At 36.5% G+C, this 15664-nt stretch overlaps 1 protein-coding gene across 1 annotated transcript in view; it reads right to left on the bottom strand.

The window, feature by feature from the left end:
* Positions 1 to 389: 389 nt before the first annotated feature.
* The window catches only part of LOC133336227 (protein ABHD18), a gene marked incomplete at its 3' end in the record, with an annotated part of 75536 nt that continues 60261 nt past the window's right edge, over positions 390 to 15664 (bottom strand). The window contains exons 6-7 of the mRNA XM_061544510.1: positions 5174 to 5736; positions 390 to 498 (exon numbers count right to left, since the gene is read on the bottom strand). Of these exons, the coding sequence (XP_061400494.1) occupies positions 390 to 498; positions 5174 to 5736 (672 nt within the window). The remainder of the gene's footprint in view (positions 499 to 5173; positions 5737 to 15664) is intronic.

The following is a 15664-nucleotide window of genomic DNA, read 5'->3' as shown; positions in this document are numbered from 1 at the left end:
GCATTTAAAACACTTACCATTGTTTGATGCTGATCTTCATGATTTCTGTCATTTTGCAACGCCGTGACTGGGGAATCAACATTTTCTGGTAGTGTCAAACCTTCCAACGGCTAACCCCATCAGTATTTTCAGTCATCATTAATTGTGAAACATTTTTTAATAAGTAGCTGTTCCACAGCTGTTTTCTTTGAAAACAGTGAACCCAAACTTTTATTTCAACAAGCCCATATTTCACTTATTTAAATGATACAATACTCCTTATTAGTTTGGATACACAGTATATATATTTATTTAAATATTTATGTACATTCCAACTTTTTATTCCTAAATATTATACATACTTTGAACACGACACTTTATTTTACCTATATATATATATATCAACAAGAATTCATATATTTATCTAAAAGCTGATGGTATGTAGTTTGGTCAAGATTTTGTTGTTCGTTGTCTATATGCATCTTTTTAGCTCTATCAAAGGCTTCTATAATGCACGACCTGAAATATAGAAGTGGAATACATAAGTAGAAAAATTGCTAATAAATTTGACGAAATTCTTGAACGTGTTTGATGAAAAAAAATTGTTCTTAAATAAGCGAGCTTAAGTTCTTAAAGAAATAAATTAAATAAAATACATATTAATTTAGAAATTACGATTACTCACGATTAAGAACAATTGTGGTATTTTAATAAAAATTAAAATATGAATGAGAAGAGTTTATTGTAGTTATTTTCATAGAAAACTGAACGTACTCTCCTCTTTGATAAATATTTATTAGATACTGAAATTCAGATGAATAATCACCCTTATTCTATTTGACGACGACGTACCATAATATCGATTTGTGTCCTTATCACGGCCAATTAATAAAGCCACTCAGGAAGCAATCGATATTGGAAAACATCTGTCAAAATTTAGACATTATTTAGGATTTTATAATGTTAAGTTTATTCATAATAAAGCAAATTTGAAAAGCTTCTGTTTCGCAGCGGTATTGCAATTTTATAACATTTTTCCCGTCAACCACAAATATCGATAAAATTGAAAACATATATTTGATGTTAAAACTATTGTAGGTATTTTACTTCTGCTGATAGTGGATGAAAGGAAAGACACTTGTGGTCTGGCTGGTGGCTTTATTGAGAGTGACTATTTACATCTTACACACTTGACAAGAAAACATAACACTAAGAATATTTACAGTCTGTGTGTATATCACACTAACCGAACTAATCGCAATTACTCGACGCATTTTTGTTGTGTGTTGGAAGTCCGTAAAGCGGACATTCAATAATTACAACAAAAACTTATGCTAACATTTTTATGTGTCGGGTCTATGGTTGCCATATACTGATTCATAAAAAACTGGACATTGCTATGTCACGGTAAATATTTGGTTTGAAGATTTTTCACCCAACAAATAAAATAACATATCAAAGCTAGTCAAATTCGCATGAAAAAAGTACTGCAATTTGAAAGGTAATTTTGGACTTAACCTCAATTTTTTAGTAGCACGATTTGCTACAGATAATTTAGTGAAAATGAGTTCACAAGTCTTAATATAGAAATTTGGGGGTATCACTATTGGTGGCTTCCCTACCAATTGACGATGTACATATCATATCTTCAATCAATATTAAATATTGTGAGCTCTATTGTGAATTCAACAACATTTTTATATAATCAAGAATTATCTCCGGGAATGTTGTTGTTGTTGTAGCAGTTTGAATGTTGAATGTTTCCTGTTATGTTTCCTCCAGTTCTGTCTCCAGATTTAGGAATGCAGCTACCTCCACTGGCTGTAGCCACAAATCTTCCGGATTAAGGTGAGTAGGTTTGGCTGGGCAATTGAACAAGTGCAGTGTGGTATGAGGGCCTGTACCACATGCTGGGCAGACATCTAGCACCTGGTCATCAATCCGTGCCCAATACGAATTGAGCCGACTGCACCACCCAGAACGTAATTGAGCCAAAACTACTCTGGTTTGTCTGGGCAGCTGACGTTCTTCAGCTGCTATGGGTGGGGGGTGAGCTCCGAGGACGGCATTCACTTTGTAACCGTTCAGCGCTGCGGCTACTGCATCTGTATGAATGCCATTCAGACCCGCTCGATAGGCAACTTGATCTAGAGGCTCCCTTTTGTATCGTTGGACCTCTCTCTCTAGACATGCAGATCCTTCCTGACACGCCTGGGCGGGGGAGTCCTATCCACCATGTAATGGTTGGGATGATCGTCCCTGAAACACCCAAGCAGGTACTGGGTGCTGACGTACGGGAAGGATCTTCGTCTCCTCATGAAGATGGTCCACTGGTGTCATGAGGAGGCACCCTGTCGCTGTCCTCAGGGCGGCATCTTGACAGGTCTGAATAATTCTCCATTGCGTATCACTGGAATTCGCAGACCACACTGGAACCGCATAGCTAGCCACAGACCGACCTATCGCTTTGTAAGAGGTCAACAAGGTTTCCTTATCTGCGCCCCAAGTGCTGCCGGCAAGCGACTTGAGGACCTTGTTCCTACTTTTCAGCTTATCGCAGATAGCTGTGGTATGCGCGGACGATTTGAACATGCTGTCAAATGTGACCCCGAGTATTTTGGGGTAGTTGGTGGTCGGAATTGTATGCCCCTCGACCTGCACATTCAACGGCATTCTCATCTCCGCAGTCCATGTGGTGAAAAGTGTGGCGGACGACTTCGAGGCGGATATTTTCATATTCCTCGCTTTGAAGAATGCTGCTAAATCTATGAGATATGCGTTCAACCTCACACATATGTCTTCAACAATGGGACCCGACGCCATAATCGTACAATCATCTGCATACGTAACGATTTCTATGCCGTCCGGAGGGCGTGGAATACCGGAAAGGTAGAGATTAAACAGTTCCGGAGAATTCACTCCACCTTGGGGAACTCCCTGTTTAACTCTACGGGGTTTGGACTTTTTGTTCCGGAACTCCACGTACGACTGGCGTCCACACATATAGTTGATTATCCAACGTTTCAAACTCGGCCGGAGGGAAGTGTTCTCAATGTCCTCAAACAGCGTGGCATGGCTGACAGTATCAAAGGCTTTTGATAGGTCAAGCGCTACCAACACTGTTCTATCGCACGGCCGGTTCTGGTTAAGTCCTCTACTTATATGCGTGGAAATGGCGTGCAACGCTGTTGTTGTACTATGTTGCTTACGGAATCCATGTTGATGATCCGCAACTGGATAGCTTTCTCTAATGCTGGGGAGGAGTAAAGCCTCAAGGGTCTTCGCTACTGGCGACAAAAGTGAAATCGGCCTGTACGATTCACCTTTGCTGGCATCCTTGCCCGGCTTCAGTAGCGGGACCACCCTGCCCATAGTCCAGGCTTCGGGGACGACGTGGGTGGCTATCGACAAGTTGAGCACGTAGGTCAAGTACTCGACTCCTGGCTCGTCCAGCTGCTTCAGCATACACATAGATATTCCATCTGGGCCCAACGCTTTAGATGACTTCGCGTTACGGATGACATATGCAACATCACCCATCGTAAACTGTGGTGGTACCTCCTCGGCTGGAAGAGATCTTATACGACGAAGTACTCTTCTCTTCGCCCTGTCGCTCTCGGGATGCTCGACAAACTGTCGGTTAAAATGACTTGCGCATCTCTTCGGATCAGTCACAGTTTCGTCGTTAAATGTGACTGAGGTCCTATCATCCTATTTAACAGGGTTCGAGAGCGACTTAACCGTTGCCCACAGTTTACTTACTCCGGTACCAATGTTGCAACTCTTCAGGTGCTCCAACCATCTATTCCGCTTGTGCTCTGCGACTAATCTGCTGACCTCCAACGTGAGTTCCCTGACCCTGGGATCTGCTGGGTTAGATCGACGGAGCTCATCACGCTCGTTTGCCAGACCAACTGCTTCTGCTGGGAAATTGGGTCTCATCTCGGGTATTCGACCAGCAGGTATAAATCTAGCAGCTGCAGCAGTGATGATGCCTCGGAATTTCCTTTCTGCTACCCGTACATCAGAAGGAATGGAAAGTTCTCTGAAGCGTTGGTTGGTGAACTCTCTGAAACCTTGCCAGTTAGCTTTCCTATGGTTAAGGAAAGTGCCATAGGAATTGTTCGAAGTGTTGCAAACGGATTGACTCCACCCTATGGAGATTGAGAGATAGCATGAAAACTATTAAGCAGGGTGGGAAAAATGATTAAAATACACTCTTTCTTACGAATGCTCACGGGCGAGAATTCGAATGTTTTCAATTTATCGCGAATGATGAAGTTAGAATGAATGCACAAGCATTTGCATTCTCTCGCGAATTTTCGCATTGTACGAAAAATTCACGAACGATAAAATTTCGCTGCAAGCGTCGTTGATTCATTCTTTCGCGAGCATTCTTTTCTGAAGAATATTCTTTTGAAAAACTAATAAAACAAATGTTCGCGAATTCTCGCGAGCACTGTTAAAAACAACAACAAACAAAAATATCATAAAAACACACACAAACTATGAAAGAATGTGTGTGGAACAGCGGTCAGCATCAAATACATATGCACTTGTTTGGTCACACAGACACAAAGTGTGTGAGAGTAACTCTTGCTCTCTCGAAAAACTTCATCTGCAATAATACATTGCTACGATCAAAATCATGAAAACAAGCGATAACACAACCGCCTTCATCAACAGCTGAAACGAGACTGATCGGTGGTTTTTTTCTATCACGAACGTTTGTTGTTATTGTTGTTGCCGTTTTGAGCATTCTCTTGTTATCATTTGTGAGAGAATGTCAGAAAGAATTTCAACCACCAAACGAAACGAGCGAACGTTGTTGGGTGCTCTCATTCGTTTTTATGTGCGTGCGAATATTCTTTGACGAATGCTCGTTTGGTAAAGAATTTATCACCATAAATTCATTCTTAAAATGAGCAAAACACGAAATTCTTTACATATTGAACTTTGTTAAACAATTTTAAATTTTACCTCACATTAAAAACAGGGAAAGCGTGTCAGCTGATTTCAACAGTGTAGATGTGTACTCTATGTTATGAGAATTATTGATAAATAGGCCAAGTAGAATAAAGGTGAATACGTAATTAAAATAGCCGGTAACAGGTTTCTAATCATAGTTCATTGGCAGGTTTTTAATCATAAGCTACAGTTTTTTATGTATATGAGTGTCATTCAAATGTCTTACCTAAATAACTTTTGATGAAGAACATAAGCACTCACATGACCAGCATCTAAATATCTTATTTCAGCACCTGGCCATATTTCTTCTAAGCTCGTGCATCCATCTCTTGGTACATATGCGTCGTCTTTTGCACATACTGCAATTATTAAAGAAGTTTCCTTTGGAACCGAAAAGTTCTTTAAATGTGTGCACTCGTCCATCATTCCTCTCATAAATTGTAATGCTTCTCGCTCCCACCAATTTATTTTGGTAATATCAATCTTTTCTTCCGAACTAGGCTTCGGTAGTATCAATTCCATCAACTTCGTCAACGAATTAGTATCAACCTCGTGTTTTTCCACATTGCCATCAATTCCTGAAAGTTTGTCACTCTGCATCATTTGTGTATACTTTATATCTTTTTTTAATTCAATTAGTGATTGATTGAAATTTTTTATAAATGTTTGTCCAGCTGTAAAAGCGTCATCAATAACAGTGACCATTTTGGACAAACGTTCGCGGTATTTTCCGTCAGAGTAGTATTGCGTTTCCAACATATCCCAATTAATAGACTGGCTCATTACGCCCTAGAAAATAAAAGTAATGTTTATGTAGTTTATAATAATTGTTTTTCTAAAACTATGTGTAAAATTAAAATTAATTAACAGGGTCGTACCTAAATTCATGCGTATGCGTACGATTTTATTCACCTCAAAAGTTAAATATATCTATTTCAATGAATGTTACCCAAATACGCTTTGCGTATCAAAATATATGTATTTTCATCTTTGCGTATTTGGGTAATACGGACGTCTATCAAACCCTAAAAAGGTGAGTATTTTTGTACGGAGCGCAATAAATTAGGTACGACCCTCAAATATTTGACGCAAAGTGGTGAATATTTCTTTGTCAAAATCTGATAACAAAATGGTTTCAATGGCAAACACAATACCAGTTGATGTTTGGAAATTCTTTGGCAGCAAAGAAATTGAGCAATGTGCTCAAAAAGAGAATTTTTAGTTAGTTTTTCTCTTTCGACTCGAGCTTAATGATCGAAGGCTTGCCATGAAAAGGATTGCAATGGGTGGGCTCAAATGTGAGATATATATATATATATAGGGGAGACTGGGGCAACTTTGGCAATCGCGTTTTCGATATGAAGCTCTCACCGCACATCACTAGTTTCGATACATAGGTATCGAATATCGAAATAAATAACTGACACAAAATTTGGAATTTACAGCTAATATTTAGATACATAGGTTTTTGTATTTTTATAGATGTTTCTGTAATATTTCAATCCCATTTCGTAAGTATTTTGTGTATAAAACTTTTAAAATTGTTAAGACAATATTATTAAGAAGTGGTTAACTACGATGTGTATTATTATAAAAATATTTAAAAATATAATGTGTTTACAAATCTGATCGAAAAAAATTAAAAAAAAAAAAATCAAACATTGTGTGGCGTATTAAAACCAAATAGAGCCTTTAGAGCATCAGAATTTCAACCAGACTGATAGCGATGACTATGGTGCCGAATGTGTCCCATCAAATGCCAAAGCTACCCCGGGTAGCTGTAAAATTTTTTAACTAATACTATTTTTTCATACCTTTTTGGTACTATTTTTTATAATTAAGTTTCAGAGGACAATAATCAGCCATAAAGTTGTTATATATGTTGAAGAAGTACTGAGATATAGAGCTCTAAAAAAAGTGCCGAAGGTGTCCCAGTCTCCCCTATATATATATATAATTTTATTGATTGTCATGATAACGGTAAATAGGTTTTGTTTGTGGCTAATAAAATCAATTTTTTTTTATTTTGGTTTCTTTGACAAGTAATATAGGAAAAGTGTTTGTAAAAAGTTCATATATTAATTTTATCAGATAGTTGGGATGTGCGACTTTTATATGTAATTTTTCCCATTAATATTATTTTGTATAAGGTCCAATTTGTATTTTAAAATAAACACTCCGAGGAAGTTACTCGTTTTATTATTCCCTTTTTTATTTTATTGCAATTTTAAGAGTGTCTTAAATGTGATAAACCACCCCAAAGTAACATTCATACATTTTTGTAATGCGGAGGATAAAACCAAAAACCAAAGTTAAAAAATGATAAAAACCATTAAATGACCTTAAATCCGATGTAGAGCTATATGGGGACTATATAAAAACGTGGACCTATATAAGTTATATTCATACCTATACATACCTGTACACATTAGCTATTTTAATTTTTAATGTTCTATATACATATTCGGGTTAAAGTTATTAATTTTTCACCGCTAGATATTAATTTTGTTAAGCGGCTCATCCGGCATATTTGGCTATGTGACTTTACATATGTCGTATGATGAAAAATTGAATTAATATCGAAGTTTTTGCGAAATTGCATCTGCAAATTTTGACATTTGTCTTCACTCCACACCTTTTTCAAATGTTATTCAAAGCATTTCAATTGCAATTGGTGAATTTCATTTGTAACTCGAGAACTCAATTTGCAAATCATAACATTACAATTGTAATTCTAGAAAATAATGGTTATTTACAACATTTCATTTGTAATTTTAAACTTTTCATATGAAACTTTTCAATTTAAACTTTTTTAATGTCAACAAAAAGCCAATACACTTGTCGTAAGTGTCATTGACTTTAGACCATAACTCTTGAAGTTCCGAGCTTCGAATTTCAAGATTTCAAATAGTATGACTTTCTGGCTACAGCATGTGGAACGAGGCAATAAATTTGACCATATTATCAGAAGCCCGAATAAATTGTGTCAATGGAGTGACCGACATGATTTAAGACAACTATACAATAAAAGCGGATGGATAAAATTTGAAAAACTCAAAAATTACTATTTTCTGTTTAAGGTCGACTACAGCCGAATGTAGGGAACACACAGTCGAATTTGGGAAAAATTCGACTGTAAGTCGATAGGAACGACTAAAAACAAAAAATTTTGTGAAATTTCCAAGAAAAAGGAACAAAAATTGGCGAAAATAATTTGAAAAACGCAATTTCCGACAGTAGGGTGCACGAAATTTCAAATTATACTATAATTTTACAGCCAAATAATTTTTGGTGTAAGAGCAAATAAATATTTTCGCAAAAAATTACAAAATTTTTCAATAAAAATGCCCAAGAAGAGTTTTTAATTAACCACAAATTAATGCTTTATATGAGCTTGTAGAATGCCGAAAGTAAGGTTTTTAATTAACCACAAATTAATGCTTTGAATGGGCTTGTAGAATGCCGAAAGTAGGGTACTTTTTATTAAAAAATCCAAAAATCAACCATAGACCAACAAATATAACAACCATTTTTTGTTAAATATTTTTAAAAATATTATTTATTAAAAATTCACAGTTTTTACCACGCACCCACTGTGCAGTGGTGAATAACGAATACCGCACAAAAAGGGAATAAAACACAAGCAGTGTTGAGTGAGCGGCTAAAGCTAAGGTCACACTACGCAAATATTTGACTCAAATGTCTATTTTTTGTTTGCAGAAAAAAATTTCAAATTTGCACACTCTTGATTTTGTGTTCACATAACACTCAAATATTTGACACATTTTGTTTGCTCAAACAGTGAGCAAATAGTGTCAAATAATCAAATGGGAAAATATGTTTGACGTGTGGTCACATTGGAAAATATATTTGCACCATGAAACAGTTTGATCAAACTGTCAAAAAGCATAAATTTATTTGCCAGCAAATATAGAGAGTAATTATGGCCAACTTCGATTATTTTTTTAATCCTGTCGTATTTTTTATAAGTTATTAATAAGGTATTTTATGCAATTGTTCTAAATAGTACAATATCATCATACCCCTACGGAATCCGCTTATATATTAAATCGGATGTAACGTATATATGGAGGATGTAGCTAGATCTTGTCAGGATTTGAATTATGAATGAAATAATTTGCGGTTAAATTCAGCCGTGCCGAACGTTTTAATAACTACCACTAAATTAGATCCCATTTGGTAATAAAATTCGGATTGTACCAAATGGGGCGGGACCTTTGTATGGAGAATTTGTCAAAACTCCATGTTTGTCTAGACCATATGTCGAGATTTGAGAATTGTATGTGACGAGATAATTTACCAAAATAAACGTTTTTACTTAATATAATTCCCAAATGCAAAACACGCCCACACCGCTTGAAAATATGTTTAAAACCTACAACAGATCGAAAACCGGGCTTTGTCATTATATCGCAGCTACATATATACAAATGTTGACCTGTGTTGAACATTGCGAGGCGGTGTCTTCCCCAAAAAGAATTCGAAATGCCAATATTAAGCTTATTCGGTTTGAAAGTGTACCTAGGACCTGATATTATGTTTTTCACTAATAAAAATGCCATATTTAATTGGATAAAGTGTCAAAAATGTTTTGTTTTCCAACAAAATTACGGAATTCCAACAATATAAATGCCGACACAATGAATTCATCAGCTGTTACTTTTCATTGTGTGCCCGTACAAAAATATTGTAAGGGCAAATAATTGTTTGCCCAAAAATAAGGCAAATATTTGCTCATATTTTAGCTACATTTTCCAACATATTTGATTGAAATTTGGTATTTTGAGTAATCAATGGCCAAGACAACACCAAACAAAAAATGCTCAATAACGGTCCACGTTTTCTTATAGTCCTAATATAAAGGTACCACTCGATGCATTTGTGTGTTAAAATTAGTGTTTTAGAAAAACTACATAATTATTTATAAATGTATATTTATGTCAACATAAAGCCATTAACTTCAACCTCCATAATCGGTATAGTTAATTTGGTGTATTTATTACTTTTATGTTATCTTTACTTAAGCAACCACACTCACTTATAAGACTTGTATTTCTAAAGTTCCGACAGAAACCAACAAAATAACTTTAGAGTAGTTAAATTTGGAGGCATTAGAGACAATTTGTTTCCATACTGATCCAAATTATTGTTTTCGATTTTTTTTATTTTTGTCGTATGGGTGGAACCAGTGTGCAATGGTGATATGACGACAGTCGGGCTGGATAGGGGTAGCTCGAGACCCCTGATAGTCTCTGCCGTCTATCTCCACTATGAACAACACGAGAAGTGAGTCCATTTTAGATTTTATACTTAGTTATAATCTTAGAATATGTAATAGGGGCAATACACCAACCTTCGTTAATAGATTGAGAGGTGAAGTCATCGACATAACCCTCACTAATATGGACGACTCTGGGGTTATGAACTGGGAAGTATCTGAGAAATGCTTCTTTTCGTACCATAGACTGATATTTTTCCAGATTCCTACCTCCAGAGGTAAACAGAAGCCTTATAGGAATGCTCGGAAAACAACTGGGACAAATTCAAAGCCAAAACAGCATCCTCAAACCTGGGTCATAAAGATATCAAAACGGTTGAGGATGTTGAGGAAGCTGTGAACAATGTCACGACCACTCTTCTGAAGAGCTATAAGGCCTCATGTCCTCTAACATACCCTGGAGTCCTCTGGCTACACCTTGGCAGCATTTTCGATATTGATGGAGCTTTCAACAATGTGAAGCTAGAGGCCATCCATTCTGCTCTCGTAAGCTCAGGTATTCCCCTCACTTCTAACGGACTGATTGATATAATTCTGGAAAGCAGAATTATCAGCTCATCCTTAGGAGAGAGTTCCGTGAGGAAATCTGTCAACAGAGGCACACCACGGGGTGGAGTACTATCTCCCCTTCTGTGGCTTCTGGTGATGAATGAGATACTGCTTAAATTTGATCATCTTAAAATAAAGGTTGTAGCCTATGCCGATGATGTAGTCTTGCTGGTCGGTGGGAAATTTCTAATGACAATTTCAGATATTATGGAGGGCGCTAATAGGTACACCACAGGCAGCCTTGAATGCGATCTTGAATCTCCAACCACTGGACATTCTAGGATACCATATGTGCTCTGAGGCTCCTAGAAACGCATGCCTGGAAATCGCCGAACTATGGTCACGCTAGTATCCTCAATATAACGCCAGGTTCCGATTTCATGAGGAGAAATACTCACATTAGCGACTATGTTCCCTCTCATAGAGACTTTAATGACTTCAGAGTAGAGCTTCCTAGTAGGGAATTCTGGACTAGTGGCTCCTTACCTCTGCCAAGTTTGTCATTTTTCACAGACGGGTCAAAGAAGGCACTGGTGCAGGAGTTTACTGTAGGGAATTAGAAATATACAACTCATATAAACTTAATAATCTTTGAAGCGTTTTTCAAGCAGAAATCCTTGCAATCACGAAAGCGGCCGAGATAGTCGAAACACTTTCAAATTGCAATTCCGCTCTGCATGATATACGACGGATAGTTAATTTATGTTAGGCTACAGGACATAGTAACATAGAAAGGATTGAGATAGCCGACGAGCTTGGTGGCTCACAATCGTCCAATCTTCCGATTGGGAGATCTGTGCAACCACTTATTGACTATTTCATTGCCAAAATCCGCTGTTCTACGACGAGGTAGTCGGTAACAGATGATCAAGAGAAACTGGTTGCAGAATCTCAAAAGCTATCTGGCCTGAATTCTCTCGCCGAATAACTTCTTCGCTGTTGGCACATTAAGAGAGAGATGAAAATCATTGTGGGGATCAAAACAGGTCACTGCAGTATTAGACCTCTCACTTCGAAATGGGGCTCCAGCGGAGGGGATTACTGTCGTCTATGTGAGAACGAAGTTTAGACTCAATATGGTACTCAATTCGGTATTTCAAATTTTGATTAAATCGGAAGTTTAGTACAAAATTTGGTGTAAATCGAACAAATACAGGATTTTTGAATCATCATTTACATATAATAGGACAAAAATATATTTGAAGTTAAATCTGAACCGATTTTAAGAAATATAGAAAGAATATGGTGCGGTATTCAAAACGGGGAAACGGGAAATAACATATATTAAGATATACACTCTAATTACCAAATTATGTGTTGCAATTTTATGTTAAATAACTATAAATATAAATAAAAATTCAAGTGCATTCTAAAGGCATAGGCAAAATGGATCCGTTGTATTATTTGTTATCGGTAATACAAGAAACCCAAGGGCACGATAACATCAACACGCTGTAGTTCGAAGTTAAATATATTTTAACTTTTTGCATGCGTATAAAAATAGGCAAATCGGTATGGAAAAACGCTATAACAGTATCAATCAGAAAAATTATCACAAACAAGAGTAAGTAGAAGAAACTGATTTTAGAACTTTATAACTAAAACAGGAAGGTTTAATGATTCTAAAATTCAAAAAATGAGTTAAGAAAAAGGGAGCAACTGCTTCAGATGGGTCGACCATTGTGAGAAAACTTCTTTCCGAAAGTCATATAGAAGAGTTATTTTTCTGGAATATATTGTATGATAAACTAGATTTTATCCATTATTCAATTTCACAGAAATTACTTGAAACCATGGTAAAATTATTATACAAGGTAGGCCATAGCAACTTGTAAATTAATTTTTTTCTTACTGTGACTTGTTATGCCAAAGTCATATACAACATTTGTGAATACGTGTGTAATGTTTTGAAAAATATAAGAAAATATATTCGAAAATTGATTTGTTTGAAAATGAATTTTACAACATTTATAAGAAGAAATGTATGATTTGTGAATGAATCAATATGTAAATCATGTCCCCAACTAGACATTCCATCCTTTGTTCGCGATTTTAGTAAAATGTTAAAAATATGTCAAATAAACAGAACCACTTGTTGCATTTGTTTTAATTTTTTCTGACATTATTGCCCATAAGGTAGAGGTGTATTTTCTCCTTTCTGACCAAAGCTACCCTACCTTGTATAATTGTACCATGGTTGAAACAATAAAAGTTAGAATAAGTGACCGACGTAACTCAAAAATAATATCTCTACGTAAGTTTGTAAAATACCCAACTAAAGGAATACGGATGTGCGAAAAAATCGTATTTATGGTCGACTGTTTAAAGTGTAATCTAGTAGCGATGAAGGTATACCAAAGGTAGACAAACACTTGTCAAAAAAGATTTCTTAAAAACGAATTAGATTTATATGAAGTGAGTAAAAGTATAACTAAAAAAATTATTATTTAGATTACTTTTTATATCGATAAACAAATGTAACAGAATATTTTCAATTGTTGGATATTTTTGCACCAAAACATGCCACATTCTTTGTGTGTTGTTCAATCCCACGGCGGCTGGTTCTTTGTACCGGATTGACTCGGAGATGGACTCCGACCAGACGCTGCCACATCAACAATTACATGTTCGTCATTTTTGTCATGCGAGCGGCATTATATCCCGGAATGCCTGCTCCGAACCCTACTGGTCCGTGCCGGGATTGAAAGTAACCCCGGACCTTGGTTCTGCAGTGTTTGCAGAAACCGCATCCACCACAGATCTGTATCGGTGAGATGCAATGGATGTGGAGAATGGGTGCATTTTACGAGACACCCCCGCAGTCTCCCCAACAGCAGCATTTAACACCACATATTGCTGTTCCGCGCCTTGAAAATGCATCGTTTTTGCAGTTTAACTGCGACGGTCTTCGCAACAAAATCAGCGAAATTGTAGAATTTATGAGTCGAAAGAGAATAATGGTCGGTGCGATCCAAGAAACCAAGCTAACTGAGAACTGTAGCTTGCAGCGTTGCGATGGTTACAACGTTGTGCGGAAAGACCGTACCAGAAGCGGAGGTGGGGGACTCGCATTCTTATTACACCATTCTGTTCAGTACAGACCTATCTCGCTTGAGCTAGACTCTAGTGACCATACATGGAATGTATGGGGGTAGCAGTCAAGTGTGGAACTGCCGAGGTAGAGGTGCTCAATGTTTATATACCGCCGATGAATAGCTGTACACCGCGTTATTTACCGGAGATCAGCCCGTTTTTAGAAGGTAATAACCGCCTGGTACTAGGGGATTTCAATGCCCACCATGAATTATGGCATTCTGTCCTAGGTAATGACCAGAGGGGTACAGCGCTGGCAGAGCAAATTGATAGCTCAACATTTTGCACTGTTAATGAGGATGCCCCCACGAGGATAAGAGGAGATTGCCACAGCTCGCCAGACATCACCATTGTGGCACCGGGTCTGATAAATTACGTAACCTGGCAACCCGTCGTTTCACTAGGCTCAGACCACCTTCCGATCATCGTCTCCGTAAGCAGACCACCAGACTTCATAACCTCTGAAAGCCGCACTTTCCTGAACCATGGGAAAGCTGATTGGCCTGGCTTCAGAGAGTTTACCAATCACCGCTTCAAAGAGCTGCCCACTCCCTCAGATCCATAGGTAGCTGAGAGGAATTTCCATAACTTCATCGCTACTGCTGCCGCTCGCTTCATACCTGCTGGTCGATGACATCTGCAACCAGCTTAACAGTTACGATATCACCCCACCGCGTCCTAATTTAAAAAATGGTTACCTTTCATAAATAAAACGCGTTTCCTGTTTTGCTTGCACTTGCTTCTTTAGCAATTATATATCACCCGTGTCCTAATTTAAAAAATGATTACTTTCCATAAATAACACACTTTTCATTGCACTTGCTTCTTTAGCATTTTTTTTTTAAATTATTAAGAAATATCATATTTGTCAACACGCTTCTGTCGTTGACCTAAAATTTGCAAAATCATTAATTTTCTTTCCAACCGAAATCAATCAATAATTATTTTTCGGGTGCAAAGAAAACAAGAAACGCTTAGCCAACACTTTGTAACTTTTAATATACCAAAATTGTATTATTGTAATTTAGTCAAAGAATTGAACTCGAATAAAGCGGTAGCAGAAGCTACAAAAGAAAAAAAAAACAAAAAGAATTTTGTTTTTTTTTTACGGTTATTATTACCAACACCTTTAATGGCGACGAGGATGGGATATCTCAGTTAGGTTATTTGTTAAAGAATTAATAATATCATAATAAAACATATTAATGTTTTTTTTATGAGATCCCAAAACGGAAGTAAAGAAAATAATTCTTTAAAAACTAAAAAGAAAAATCCTAATTCGAAGGATATTCCAAAGTTGGAAAGTGATAGTGAACAGTGAAGAAAAAATCCTTTAAAAAAAAAGGATATTCCAAAGTTGGAAAGTGATAGTGAACAATAAAAAAAAATCCTTTAAAAAAACAATTAGGAATAATCCTAATTTGAAGGATATCCCAAAGTGGGAAAGTGTTCAGTGAAGAAAGAAAAGAACCCTTTAAAACTTATAGGAAGAATCCTATTGTTTAAAGGATATTCCAAAGTGGGAATGCGAAAGTGAACAGTGAAGAAAGAAAATAATCTAAAAAAAAAAAATTAAAAAAAGAAGTATCCAAAGTTTGAAGGATATTCCTAAACTTATAATAAAAAAATAAAAATTCTAACATCTTTTTTTTCTAAAAAAAAAAATCATTGTTAAAATACAAGAAATAGTGATTCCGTGCAAATAAAAATAAATTAAAAACAGAGAAATATATAAGAACTTAGAAACAAACAAAATTTTTTCTTATAAAAAAAATA

This window comes from Musca vetustissima, unplaced genomic scaffold, assembly GCF_032173495.1.
Source record: "Musca vetustissima isolate MV318-11 ecotype Yass unplaced genomic scaffold, APGP_CSIRO_Mvet_v1 utg68612, whole genome shotgun sequence".
NCBI lineage: Eukaryota > Metazoa > Arthropoda > Insecta > Diptera > Muscidae > Musca > Musca vetustissima.
The sequence above is the reverse complement of the archived record's forward strand: the minus strand, read 5'-3'. Positions and strand labels throughout refer to the sequence as shown.